The sequence below is a fragment of the Pteronotus mesoamericanus genome, unplaced genomic scaffold (genome assembly GCF_021234165.1).
Source record: "Pteronotus mesoamericanus isolate MK-2021 breed Mesoamerican mustached bat unplaced genomic scaffold, CSHL_Meso_final scaffold_174, whole genome shotgun sequence".
NCBI lineage: Eukaryota > Metazoa > Chordata > Mammalia > Chiroptera > Mormoopidae > Pteronotus > Pteronotus mesoamericanus.
Window position 1 is genome coordinate 21,170,845 of NW_026555309.1, and position 11,941 is coordinate 21,182,785.

The following is an 11,941-nucleotide window of genomic DNA, read 5'->3' on the forward strand; positions in this document are numbered from 1 at the left end:
ATGCCATGTATATACAGATGTGTGTACTTAAATTCCTGACCCTGTGTATTTAAGAATCTAAAACTGAGAACTTGCTTGTGTTAACATTTACTGACATTTGCTAAGGGATGGGACTCATGGTGATATTACAGTTCAGAAGAGTCTATCACTTGGAGCGAGAGAAATCTGTATAACTCTTGCATGAATTCTCAGGAAAGAGTGGGCCATATCCTGTTAACAGAGTCCACTCTCAGGATCGGGTGGAATCACTCTTGAAAGACTTCAACCATTGTTGACAGTTGGGTGTTATTTATCTTTGCTTGAACTCATCACCCCATGTGACTCAGGGGCCAGACTCCCACTCTAATACCTCCAGGGAAACTCATTTTCTTTACTAAAACCCCTCATCTTACAGAAAAGGACCCCTTGTTCAAGGCCAGGGCACACTGGGAAATGCTGGGCTTGGTCTAGTGATTCCTGAGAAACTTCAGTGTAGGGGCTCTTAGTTCTGATTCTCCTATGAGCCTTCCCTGAGCTGCTTTACTTCTCTCATTTCTTATTGTTTCTCAGAGTTTGCCTCCACCTTCTTTTTTTAGTCTATTCTTCCTCTTAAGTAATCTTGCCCACTCCAGGGTTCCAACTACATATGAAACTGTGTCTACTAAATTTATATCTCTAGCCCAGCTTTCTCTCAAGTTCCAGACCCACTTATTCACAGGCTACTCTGCATTTTTACCTCAAAGTTGTTACACACGCCTCAAGTTCAGCATGTCCCCCAAACTCACTCTTCTTCCCATGTCTCTTACCTCAGTCAATGGCACCATGATTCCGCCAAGCTAGACACCTAACTTGAAAAGCCATTGAAAACTTTAGGGGAGTGGGGTTAAGGAATGACAAACATATATGAAAGTCGCAGTAGCTGCCACGTGGAGAACAGATCGGATGGGGCCTGAGTGTGTGTGGGGGAAGGTGATCCAACTGGCTTCCTGCTTGTCCTCCTTATAGTTGGGACCCCCAGTCTAGACTTTGGCTGCTACTCTTTTCCCCTTACAGTGTACCTTCAGTGTGGCTGTCTAATTTACCTTTCAACTTCCCTCAACAAGAAAGAAAACCAGTGAGTCTTCACTGTGCTCAAAATAAAGTCCAAGCTCTTGAGCTGTCCCATAAGGCCCTTCAAACCCCACCCTTGTCTCCTTCTCCGGTGTCACATCCAACCATTTATCCTCAAGTACCTTGTGTCTTAGTCCATAAAAAGGGGATTTGGGAGCTGGATAGCAGTTGTAGGGGAAAGGCCAAGGGGAGTAGAAGGACTGGAGCCAAGGCTGAGGCAGAGCCAGAGGTCCAGCGTGGTGATCCAGCTGGGAGCACAGGAAACCTGCCCAAGTGGGAGTTTCAGGCAGCTGGCTACAAGAATACCAAGGAAGCACAAGGTATCTGGGGGCTTGGACAGAACACTAGAGGTGGAGTGGCTTGCTTCTTGACCAAGGACAGGACCCTGAGCACTGAGAGAGGGGTACACAAGAGCAGGACCCCAGACACTGGAGAACTGATCTCTCAGGATAGCCAGGACTCCAGCTTGCAAAGAAAGGGCAGGACTCAGAGTGTCAGGGCTCAGAAGGTCAAGGACAAAGGCTGACATTAGGATGACTTTGTAAGAACCATGGAAAAGCTCTTTGCATGAGAATAACTTTGTAAGGAGAACCACAGGAAAGCACTTTCTATTCTACATGTAAAGAGACTCAGAGCCAGAAGGGACCCCAGAGTGTAAGGGGCCAGGCTAAGTGTCAAGTCAAGACTGGAGCAGCTGGAAGAGCACAGAGAAAGGAACCAGGCAGCTCCTTCCATCACCCGCGCTAAGGTCTCCACACTCTCGGCCAGTCCTCAGCACACACACCCAAAAATCAAAGGCATTAAATGTGAGCCCCCATGAACCCCAAAGAGCTGGGAATGTTTGGGGAGCCCATTCCACCTCATGGTGAATGAAATCTCAATGTTAATACAGCTCTAAGAGTAGCTTTATAACTCGAAGGAGGGTCTCTGAAGGCCATGACTGTGTACGGTTCACATGGCAACCAAGAGACTATGACATACTTAGAGTGGGGTGAGGTCATAGAACACAAGCTTTAAAGTAAGTGAAACATGTGTGCCTCATTTATTTTTAAAAGAAACTTCTGAGAAGAGCTTAGAACAATTTTTTCCCCCGAGTGCCATTTCCCAAAGGTACTCACAAAACAATAAGGTGTGACTGTAATGGCTGCACTGAGTTGTCTTTTGGACAGTGTTAGAAGGGACATAAAGAAGGTGGACAGAGAACTGAGGCAATTGAGATGCATCGACGAGCTCAGCACGCGATGCCTGTGCGACTTATACATGCACCCGTACTGCTGCTGTGACCTGCACCCCTACCCATACTGCCTGTGCTACTCCAAGCGCTCCCGCTCCTGCGGCCTGTGCGACCTCTACCCCTGTTGCCTGTGTGATGTCAAGCTCTACTGTCTTCGACCATCGCTCAGAAGTTTGGAGAGGAAAGCCATCCGAGCCATAGAAGATGAAAAGAGAGAGCTCGCCAAGTAAAACAACTTTTTCAGGTTTTTACAGTTGGTAGATGAGCCTTATGAGTTGGAATAAGGGGAGGGATGTGACAACTGATACTTGAACAAAGATGAAGAGGGTTTGAGATCATGGCTTAGCAAGGATTTAAGGAGAGTGAGTGCGCCTGGGATGGGAGTTATAAGATTCTCAAAAGATAATGTAATGATGTCAATTGGCAGGGTCGTTGTTGGTTTTCACAGGAGTGCCAATATGATAAATAATATGACTTTAATGAGGGAAAGAAACAGGGGGTGTCATTAAAAAGCTATTGGAAGCAGCGAACTACGCATTTTTTCTGGTTATGACTAAAGTGATTTGAGTGTATTTGGATTTACAGAAACGACTGCAGGAGAAGTAATAATAATTGATCAAATCCTTAATGTTTGCCAGAGGCTTTAAGAGCAGGGGAGCAAATTGAACATATTCTGGGTTTTGTAGGAAAAGCTTTCTCCCATTTCCCAACTTCAGGCAAAGACTTAAAATTCTTCTGGAGTAGAATCTATTCTGCCGGCCTCTCTCTCCAACTCTGGTAAAGGCTGGGCAAAACAAACTGCAGGACTGAGAGCCTTAGCTTTCAGAACTGAGTTGAAAAGGTTTTAATTGAATTGGGTAATTTGAAAAGTCATCAAACATTTTTGTTTGATTACATTTTCTTTTTGGCTTAAAGAAAATACCTTTTTTTTTTTTTTTTTTTTACTTTCTACATATGTCATATAGTCTGTTATTATTGTTGAAAAAAAAAAATAGTTGAAAGCCCAATTCCCTGGTGAAATAAATGCTGGTCCATCCATACACTGGAGTGATAATGTAGACATAAAAATGATTGATGAAGCATTTTATGTATCAGTGTATTAAGTTAAAAAAGGAAAGTGCAGGAAAACTATTTAATACAGTACTCTTTTTGAAAGATGTGCACAAATAGAGGGGATAGATATTTTGTTGAACTATATTTGATGCATAACATTGTATAAATTTAAGGTGTACAACATGTTAATTTGTTATATATACATTGTAATATGATTGCCATCGTAGTGATAATTAGCACCTCTATCATATTTTATAATGATCACTTCCTTTTAGTGGTTTGAATAATTATGTTCTAGTCCCTTAGCAAGTTTGTTAATTATAATACAATATTATTGTCTATATTCACTTTACTGTGCTAATGTTAGATCTCTGAAAGTTATTTACTATTCATTGTAAGTTTGTATCTTGAAACAGCACTGTCCTATCCTGATGATAAATTAATAGTTTAGATAGATAAATAGACAGGCAGACAGACAGGGAGACAAAGGGAGACAGAGCAAGATCCTTGACAACAGTGACAGTGACATTTCACTGGAAAGGGCAATAAGGCAATTATTGTCCAGGTCATAGGTCACCAAAGGTCAGGAACAAACCTCCCTTAATGGTTTGGGATGGGGCTCTTGGGTAAAAACTCATCTACGCTCATCTTGAACTAATTTTTATTTTTATTGCTTAGAGTATCAAGATACAACACTTATGCACGTGGGCCAAGGATTCTTTTGTAATATTTGATCTAAATGAAAGGGGAGCAGGTCTGTGTGCACTCTCCCTTTACCTTCGAACCCTCGGTTACTGTTGACCCAAGTCCTTTCAGCCTCTGTCTCTTCCTGGCTGTCCCCGCTCTCCAGACTCTCCAGGGGAGAGTGCCTCCCTGCTCTTTGTCCTCAGGGCACCCTCCGCCTCCGGAGGGTGTGCAAGTAGACCCAGCTTCAAGCTTCATTCCCAGCAGGGTGGTTTACACACGAGGGGATGATTTCTATGGTTTGTGATGCTTTCCCTGACAGTGTCCAGATTTTTGCTATTTTTTCTGTCCTGCAGCAGTTCATGAAGCTGGTGATGTCCTTACATCAATTCCCAGAGCTCTGAACTGATAGATCCATTTTAGAAGTGACCTCAGACTTGCCCTCTTGTATCTCCTCTCAGCCACTTTTCCTCCAAAACATTCACACCACTTGGCGAAACCCTCCTGTGCTCTGTTTCTGACAGCCTGACATCTCACTGTCTAGAAGGGCTTCGTGTCGCCTGTGAACCTAAATATTCAATTTTCTTGAATATGGATGAAAATGTCAGACCCTTATCTAGCCCCAATCCCAGAGGGCTCTCAGTGTTAATATTTTTTCTTCCAGTGAAATGCCTCTTTTTTTTTTTATCTCTCAGTGAACTCCCAATCCATGACTAAGTAGATCCAGAAGTATCATGTTAATTCAATTTTTAAAACAATTTTTGGTGTGAAACATTGCCTGAGGCTTTTTGAGTTTATAAATCATACATTCACATGAACTTTTTACTCCTTTAAAGAATGCTGGCAGTTTGGTTAGGTGTGATATGTCCTTTTAGGTGCCAGGCTACGTTGTCCAGAAGGTTCTTTGCCAACCAGAAAGAAAGATTCCCTGGTCTGAGTTGCCATGGCCCCGGTGGAATTGTTTGTGTGTGGGGGAGTCATTCTGCTCTGTCTCTCGGCGCTCCTTTAAGAACTGATAAGAAGGCTTGGCTGGCAATTTAATTCCCAAAAATTTCTTGAGTGTATATTATTCGATTGATGTGTGCGCCTGCATGTGTGTGCATATCTGTGTGTCGGGGGGTGCTGCATTTTTTTAAACTGGGCATAGAAGGTTCAATCCATTTCCACTGTTTACTGAGCAGTTGCTTCAAGAGACATGTTGGCAGCATCTTCCTTTGTAGACACCCAAGTAAGTACTTTTGTTTCCTTAGCTTCTTTGATGTTCTCCTTTCCCCACCAAATTAACTTTTGCATAGCAAGCACACACTAGCTGTTTCCCTGACTTCCTCCTCCTTCTGGACTTAGAAGGACTGAGGTAACTGAATTTGGTTTCCTTTGCAAGGAACTGTGTCATCAACCCATCTTGGTTTGCGCCTTATCCACCACCACACTTCGTGGGCTCCTGTCCTCTGTACTAAAGTGGGAGAAACAAGCAATAGGCAATGCTTGTTTCCTTCACTCCTGCCGCTGGGAATATGTTATCCAACTAGCGATGCCCTGTTGCTGCTCTGACTCATGGAGCAGCCTTTATGGATACAGGAACCTCGATGTGCATCCACCTGCAGGGGTGTAGTGGCCCCAATCCGGCACCCTTTACTAACGTGTGAAAGCTCGTCCTGAGACTGTGCTTCCCTCCACTCACCGCTGTGGTTGGCCTGAGTCTCAACCGAAAATTCCCTTGAACATCCCCACACCAGGGGCACTCCATCTTCTAAAACCTCAAAAACCTACCTTCTCATTTCTTTTCTGCTTTACCCCTTCACACTTAGAGAATGTGGTTTTCACTGAATCACTCTTACGCTGGAGGCTGATGCCAGTCATCCCGCATGGTGACTTCCCTGCCTCGTTAGCAGCACCTGGCCCAGTTCTAAGCCCTCAGGGAAATCGTTTCATTTCTCCCCACGTTCCCTGACTCAGAAGCCACTGCCTCGCCAAAGAGGAGAAGCCTAGTGGCTTTATGGCTGGTGAAAGGCTGGCCTTCCCGCCGACAGGAGAGCTCTCCTGTTGCCCCCATGGAAGCCAGCTGGGTCCCCTCTCCTCACAACCTCTTCATACGTACAAGTCTTGGAGCCGGGTCATCCCAGGACGACAGGCATGGGAGCTGTTGCCCGCCTCGGCCAAGCACATGTCTACTCTTTGGTTTGACCTTGTTAATGATACAGGACTTGAGGCTTAGTCTCTTAAAGCCTCAGATTTTGGGAAAGCCTGCGTAAGGCAGAGCCCGGTACAGCCTGAACGACTTATCCTTTATTGGGTAAAACTATGTCCCTCAAACTTCCACTCCATTTAGCTTTGTACCATCTTGGCCATCTTATAGATGATGAAACAGACCCAGTGGTCAAGGCGCTGGCCATCAGGAAGTGGGAGATGCGGGGCCTGAAGCCAGGCTTGCCTCCTCTGGTCAGCGCTTCCCAGAGTGGCCTCTGGACCAGCAGTGGGAGCGTCACCTGGAACTTGTCAGAAATGCAAATCCTCAGCCCCGCTGGCCAACCAACTGAGTCAGAAGCCCTTGAGGTGGGACCCAGCCACTTGTCTTAACAAGCCTTGTTGGGGACTCAGATGCACCTGCACGGTGCTCCCGCAGGGTCACATTGTCCTTCCGTGCCAGCCAAAAGTCTAGAGAAGTGAGACAAGACAGGAAAAGCAGGGAAGAGGGAGAAGAAAGAAGAGAAAGGGAAGGACACGTTGGAAAGGAGGACTCAGTTGAATAGGTCTTAGAAAGGAGTCTACGTTAGGAGAAAAAGCGAAGTACTTCAGGGATGACTAGAGAAAGGCCTACTTCCCTTTGCTCTTCCGTAAAGATGGGACTTTTTGGCATCTTCATTACTGTATACACCGCCAGGCTGAACGTGATTTAGATCTTTGTGAAGATGGCTGGTTATAGCACTCATCACTGCTGTGGGCAGCACGTGTCCCATTCAGGAGCTTGGTCACACATTCAGGTGAACCTCAGCTTCAGCAGGGAGAAGAGGTGGTAGATACAGACACTGGCTGCCCACTCATTTTACCTGCTTTTCCAAGAGGCCTCTGCAACAAACCAAAGGGGCCTGTTTCCCCACGTTTACTGTGGTTAAGCTCCACCCTCATGATAATTATGGGAGGCAATCCCCACAGAGTCGTGGAAAATCCCACGTAGGATGATGGGCACATCACTACGCAGGAGTCAAGTTGCAAGTCTAGAGTTGAGTCCGATGAGTAAAATGCGGCTCTGGCAATTTCTCCTAAACCCACACATCTGCACTGATAACCCCTGACCCAGAAGCAAAAAGAAGAAGAAACGACCTTGCCAAACTTTTTAGGCAATTTCCTGAAGATCCACATTGGAGAGAGACCTGTGCAGGTGTTGGAGGGGCAAAGGGACAGAGTGATGGGAATAGAGGAAGAGGAGGGTTCTAAGCAATAAAATACATGAAATTGTGCCCCAACACTTGGGCTTCTATGAGGAGGAGATGGATCTGGGAGACGGCTGTGGCTTGTAGAGATGGCTCCCAGAGTCACCCCCTGCAGAGGCCTGTGTCTTACACATGGCACCAGACATGACAGCAGTCAGGTCTAGCAATCCCGCTTGGAGTCCTTGGTCCTTCTTTATGAGACCGAGCCCTGCCTCCATGGTAGGACTTGATGTTTCTCATCTCTGGCTGAAAGGTCTGAGCTAAACAAAAGAGCTTGGCTCTCAGCCCACGCACATGCCAAGGGAGGTCCTGGAGAGATCTGGGACCACTCATCCTGCTCTGCGCGTGCTCGTGGCTTTGGTTGTTGGACCTCCAGTCTCCGGCGCCCCCAGAGGGCATGGCGCACCTTTGTGCGCTATTCTCCGCTCATCCAGGGATGTGGGCTGCTTTTCCTCCTGTTGTTCTCAAAGAGATACATACAGATTTTAAAGAAAGCCCAATTCTCTTCCTCTCTTCTTAGTACAGCCTGTGGGCCTGGGGCTGGGGGTGGAAGTGAAGCCGAATGACTGTCACAGTCCTCCAGGTGCCTTGCATAAGTTTTCTCTTGGCCTCAGCATCTTGTGGAACAGCATTCTACTTGATCATTTTGGAATTAGCCTTCGTTTATAACCTTCATTCAGAACAAGGGCTCCCATTGTTGTTAACCAATCATGTTAGGGCTTGTTAAGTGAAAAATACAGCTTCAAAGCAATATGTATAGGATGATTTCATTAGAACACACACAAAACTTTCTACATGTGTATGTAGAAATAGATGCACACACACACACAAAGTGAGAGAAGAAAGCCTAACCCCCAAATGTTCCATGTTATATAGAATTCTGGGTATTTTAAAAAATATACCCTCTTTTTGCTCACCTGTATTTCCTGAGTTTTCTACAGTGACCTTGTATGACATAAGTAACAAAAAGGAGTGTATAAACAAAATTCAGCATATAAAGAAGTCCAGGCTCCTCGAACTGGAAAATGTTCTAGAAATCATACACTCCGAGGCCTTCCTTTGGAGGCTGATTGATGCAAGATATGCCAGGAGTATCTCTTAGAACCAGATTTTTTTAATGTGAAGGGAAAAAAAGAGGACCATTTCAGAGCATTAGGTTTTCCTTGGAAGGCTCAGGCAATCAGAAATGGATGCAAGGCAGGCTAGCGCCCGCAGGACCCGTGCCAGGCTGCAGAGACTGAAAGCCCCAGCTAATCAATGGTTGCGATCATAACCTGGGCATTAACAGCCGTGAGTTCAAATCTGGACTCTGTATTCACCACTTTTACCTTCCCTTCATCTGTAAAACAGCGATAATTACATCAGCATTGAAGGGTTATTGTGAAGATTAAATAAAACAATGCCTTTACTAGCTTAGCATTTTCTTCAACACATTGTAGTGGGGAAAAAAGACAAAACCTAGTATCTTAATCATGTATCAAGCACTAATATACTGATTCATTAACTGATTGGATCCTTGCAACAACTCTAGAAGTAGGTCCCAAATTTACAGGTGAGGAAACTGAGGCACAGAGATTGACTAACTTGTCCACATGGCAGAGCCAAGATTTTGAACTTAAACAGTCTGGCTCCAGTACCTGTGCTCTTAAGCACTTCACTTCACTACCTCTTGATGTATCCGAAGTGACCAGTTAATGTGAGCTGTTGTTATTGTTCTTTTATTATAAAGGATTCATACACAGGACTGCTGACTAGCAACAAGGCAGCTCTATAGGAACCACAGAGATCCGCGTTTGTCACTTCGGGGGCCACAGGTGTGGTATTCATCAATCAGCTCAGTGCAGGGAAGAGAAAAACCTTGATGTGCAGTGTTTACCAATTTCCATGGTGTAAATATTCTTACCATGATAGATTTCAAGCTATCAACATGACGTCACTGGATGAGGAGGTGGGAAGGGATATGCATCATCAACCCTTGCAAGCTGGTAGTATCCAGCACACAGCACCGCCAAGCTGACCTCCCTGCTGGGGCCCACGGTCCAGAGTCTGGAGCAGCCTGAGACCGGAGGAGATGGGGCCAGGCCCTGGCATCCTGCCTCGTTGTTCGTTGATGGAGTGTTCAGGCTGAGCCTGCGTGATGGCCCAGTGGCGGCTCCAGTCCTGTGAATCAGCAGGGCTGGATTCTGAGGCTGACAGCCATCGTTTAAATGCAAATTTTAAATGGTATCTTATTAGTTGGGTCCCCTTAAAAAATAAACTCTTAGGGTCTACATATAATAGTAGTAACAATAATGGTCATGGTAATAATTAAGCAGAGTTTATAATGTGCCAATCACAATGTTAAGCAAAATACATAATTTCATCAAAACTTTCAATACTATGATGTAGGTACTATCATTATTTTCATTTTACAGATGAGGAAACTGATGCACAGAGAGATTGAGGAACCTGCCCTAGTTTCCTTAACTAATAAGAGTAGGTGCTGGGATTTAAATACAAGAGAAAGATCTGAAAGCCCAAGCATCTATCTGTTGTTAACAGAGGTTCGCCTGTAGGGGGTGAGATTTACACGAGAAGCCTTTAATTTTTTACTTTACACACGTCTGTAAAGTTTGATTTTCACAATGACTAGTGTTTACTTTTGCTATTTAAAAACATAGAGATCAAAATATTGCTTCTCAAGCTGTGTCTGCGTTCTGAGGTCTGAACTGCTTCCTCCTACCCTTCCCGCTTTCTGAATTCCAGACTGAGAAGAACAACAAACAGAATTCTGGCCTCCTCTTGCTGTAGCAGTAACGTTTTAGGATCGGTGAACGTGTGCGGCTTTGAACCGGATCAAGTGAAAGTTCGAGTGAAGGACGGAAAGGTGTGTGTGTCGGCCGAGCGGGAGAATAGGTATGACTGCCTCGGATCGAAAAAGTACAGCTACATGAACATCTGCAAAGAGTTCAGCTTGCCCCCGTGCGTGGACGAGAAGGACGTAACCTACTCCTACGGGCTCGGCAGCTGCGTCAAGATCGAGTCTCCCTGCTACCCCTGCACTTCTCCCTGCAACCCCTGCAGCCCCTGCAGCCCCTGCAGCCCCTGCAGCCCCTGCAACCCATGTGACCCTTGCAGCCCATGCTACCCGTGCGGGAGCCGATTTTCCTGTAGGAAGATGATTTTGTAAAGTGTAGGAAGCCATGACTTAGTAGAACTAGTTACTCCAGCCAGGCAGCTCTTCCAGTGTTTCTCGTCCCCTTCCCAGGCCCCTGTTATTCCAGGACATAGGAAACTGAATACATAACTGCAACCCACTGGTGTCGTGTGGCCGTCTTTGGAGGCAACTCATGACAGGAGCCCTGCCCAGAGAGAGGGCAGGGGAGGAATTAGTGGGCAGGACTGGAAGATGGTGAGATCTGCCCCTCTGTGTCCAACTTTACACCCAAGTGCTGCCAAATTCCAGGAAAAGATACCCTTTGGGTGGGCGATCTCCAGACAGTTTTTCCAAATGGTTCCATGAAATGCCCCGGGCCCACAAACCACACTGTTAAAGCAGCAACAGAGACCAGGGTTCAAGGCAAGTTCTTTTTCAAAGCTGCTGCGGTAGGAAGAAAACGTGGCTCCCGGAGCAAACGGTGGAGCGTGTTCCCTGACAGAGGTTGGGGCGGCCTTGCGGCTTCCCGCTTCCCAGCTTTCCTATGATTGGGGGAATGGCCGACTCGGGTTCAGAGTGGTTTGCAACCTCCTCGGGATTTATTTCAAGTAGCTGCTTTTCTCAAGTCCTGAAGCTCCTTTTTAGGCACAGAAGTTCAGTGCGAAGTTCATGAGTGGAAAGTACCCCTTGCACAAAATGATAGTATCGCTTACCTCAACTCGGATCCTCGTGGACATGGCCCGTGAGCCATTCTTGACTGCCAAGACAGAAATAAGTGTGGGGGAAGGAGGAGATGAGGGCAGGGGTCAGGCTGAGGACACAGGCTGGCGTCAGACCTGACTCTTACAGGGAATATAACAAAGCCTCACGTTTGCTTGGTAAATCTTTACATTAGTCCCAGCTGCCTTTGGGGCAGAGCAGGGGTTCTCCCTTGGCTGCACATGAGAATCACTTGGGGAGCTTTAGAAATATTGATGCCAAACCATAAAAGAGAAAAGAAAAAACTTAAAAAAAAATGTTTTAAAAAAGAAAAAGGGAAAAAAATACCAATGCCTGGGTCCTATCTCCAGAGATGCTAATGTAATAAATTTGAAGTGCACCCTGGCCATAAAGGCTTTTAAAAGCCTCCTCAGGTAATTCAAACATGCAGCTGAAGTTGAAAAACTCTGCGTGGGATCTTAAAGCTCTCCCAGCCTTTTTTCTTTAAAAGCTTCCTTCAAGTTCAAGGTTAAAGAATATTGATGGTGATAGCAGACATATTTTGCTTTCATTCAAGGGAAGTAATGGACCTCTAATATAGGTGGTGAATAAAAA

The 11,941-nt window shown here is 45.6% G+C and overlaps 1 protein-coding gene across 1 annotated transcript; it reads left to right on the forward strand.

The window, feature by feature from the left end:
• Positions 1-2,229: 2,229 nt before the first annotated feature.
• Positions 2,230-10,660, forward strand: ODF1 (outer dense fiber of sperm tails 1). Its single transcript, XM_054590066.1, has 2 exons — positions 2,230-2,549; positions 10,237-10,660. Exons 1-2 carry the CDS (start codon positions 2,230-2,232, stop codon positions 10,658-10,660), a joined length of 744 nt encoding a protein of 247 aa, XP_054446041.1.
• The last annotated feature ends 1,281 nt before the right edge of the window (positions 10,661-11,941 follow it).

Excerpts from the sequence above, each read along its gene's own strand:
- ODF1 (XM_054590066.1), top strand. The coding sequence starts at position 2,230 with ATGGCTGCACTGAGTTGTCTTTTGGACAGTGTTAGAAGGGACATAAAG. Across the intron at positions 2,550-10,236 it reads GAAAAGAGAGAGCTCGCCAA|ACTGAGAAGAACAACAAACA; the intron begins GTAAAACAACTT and ends TCTGAATTCCAG.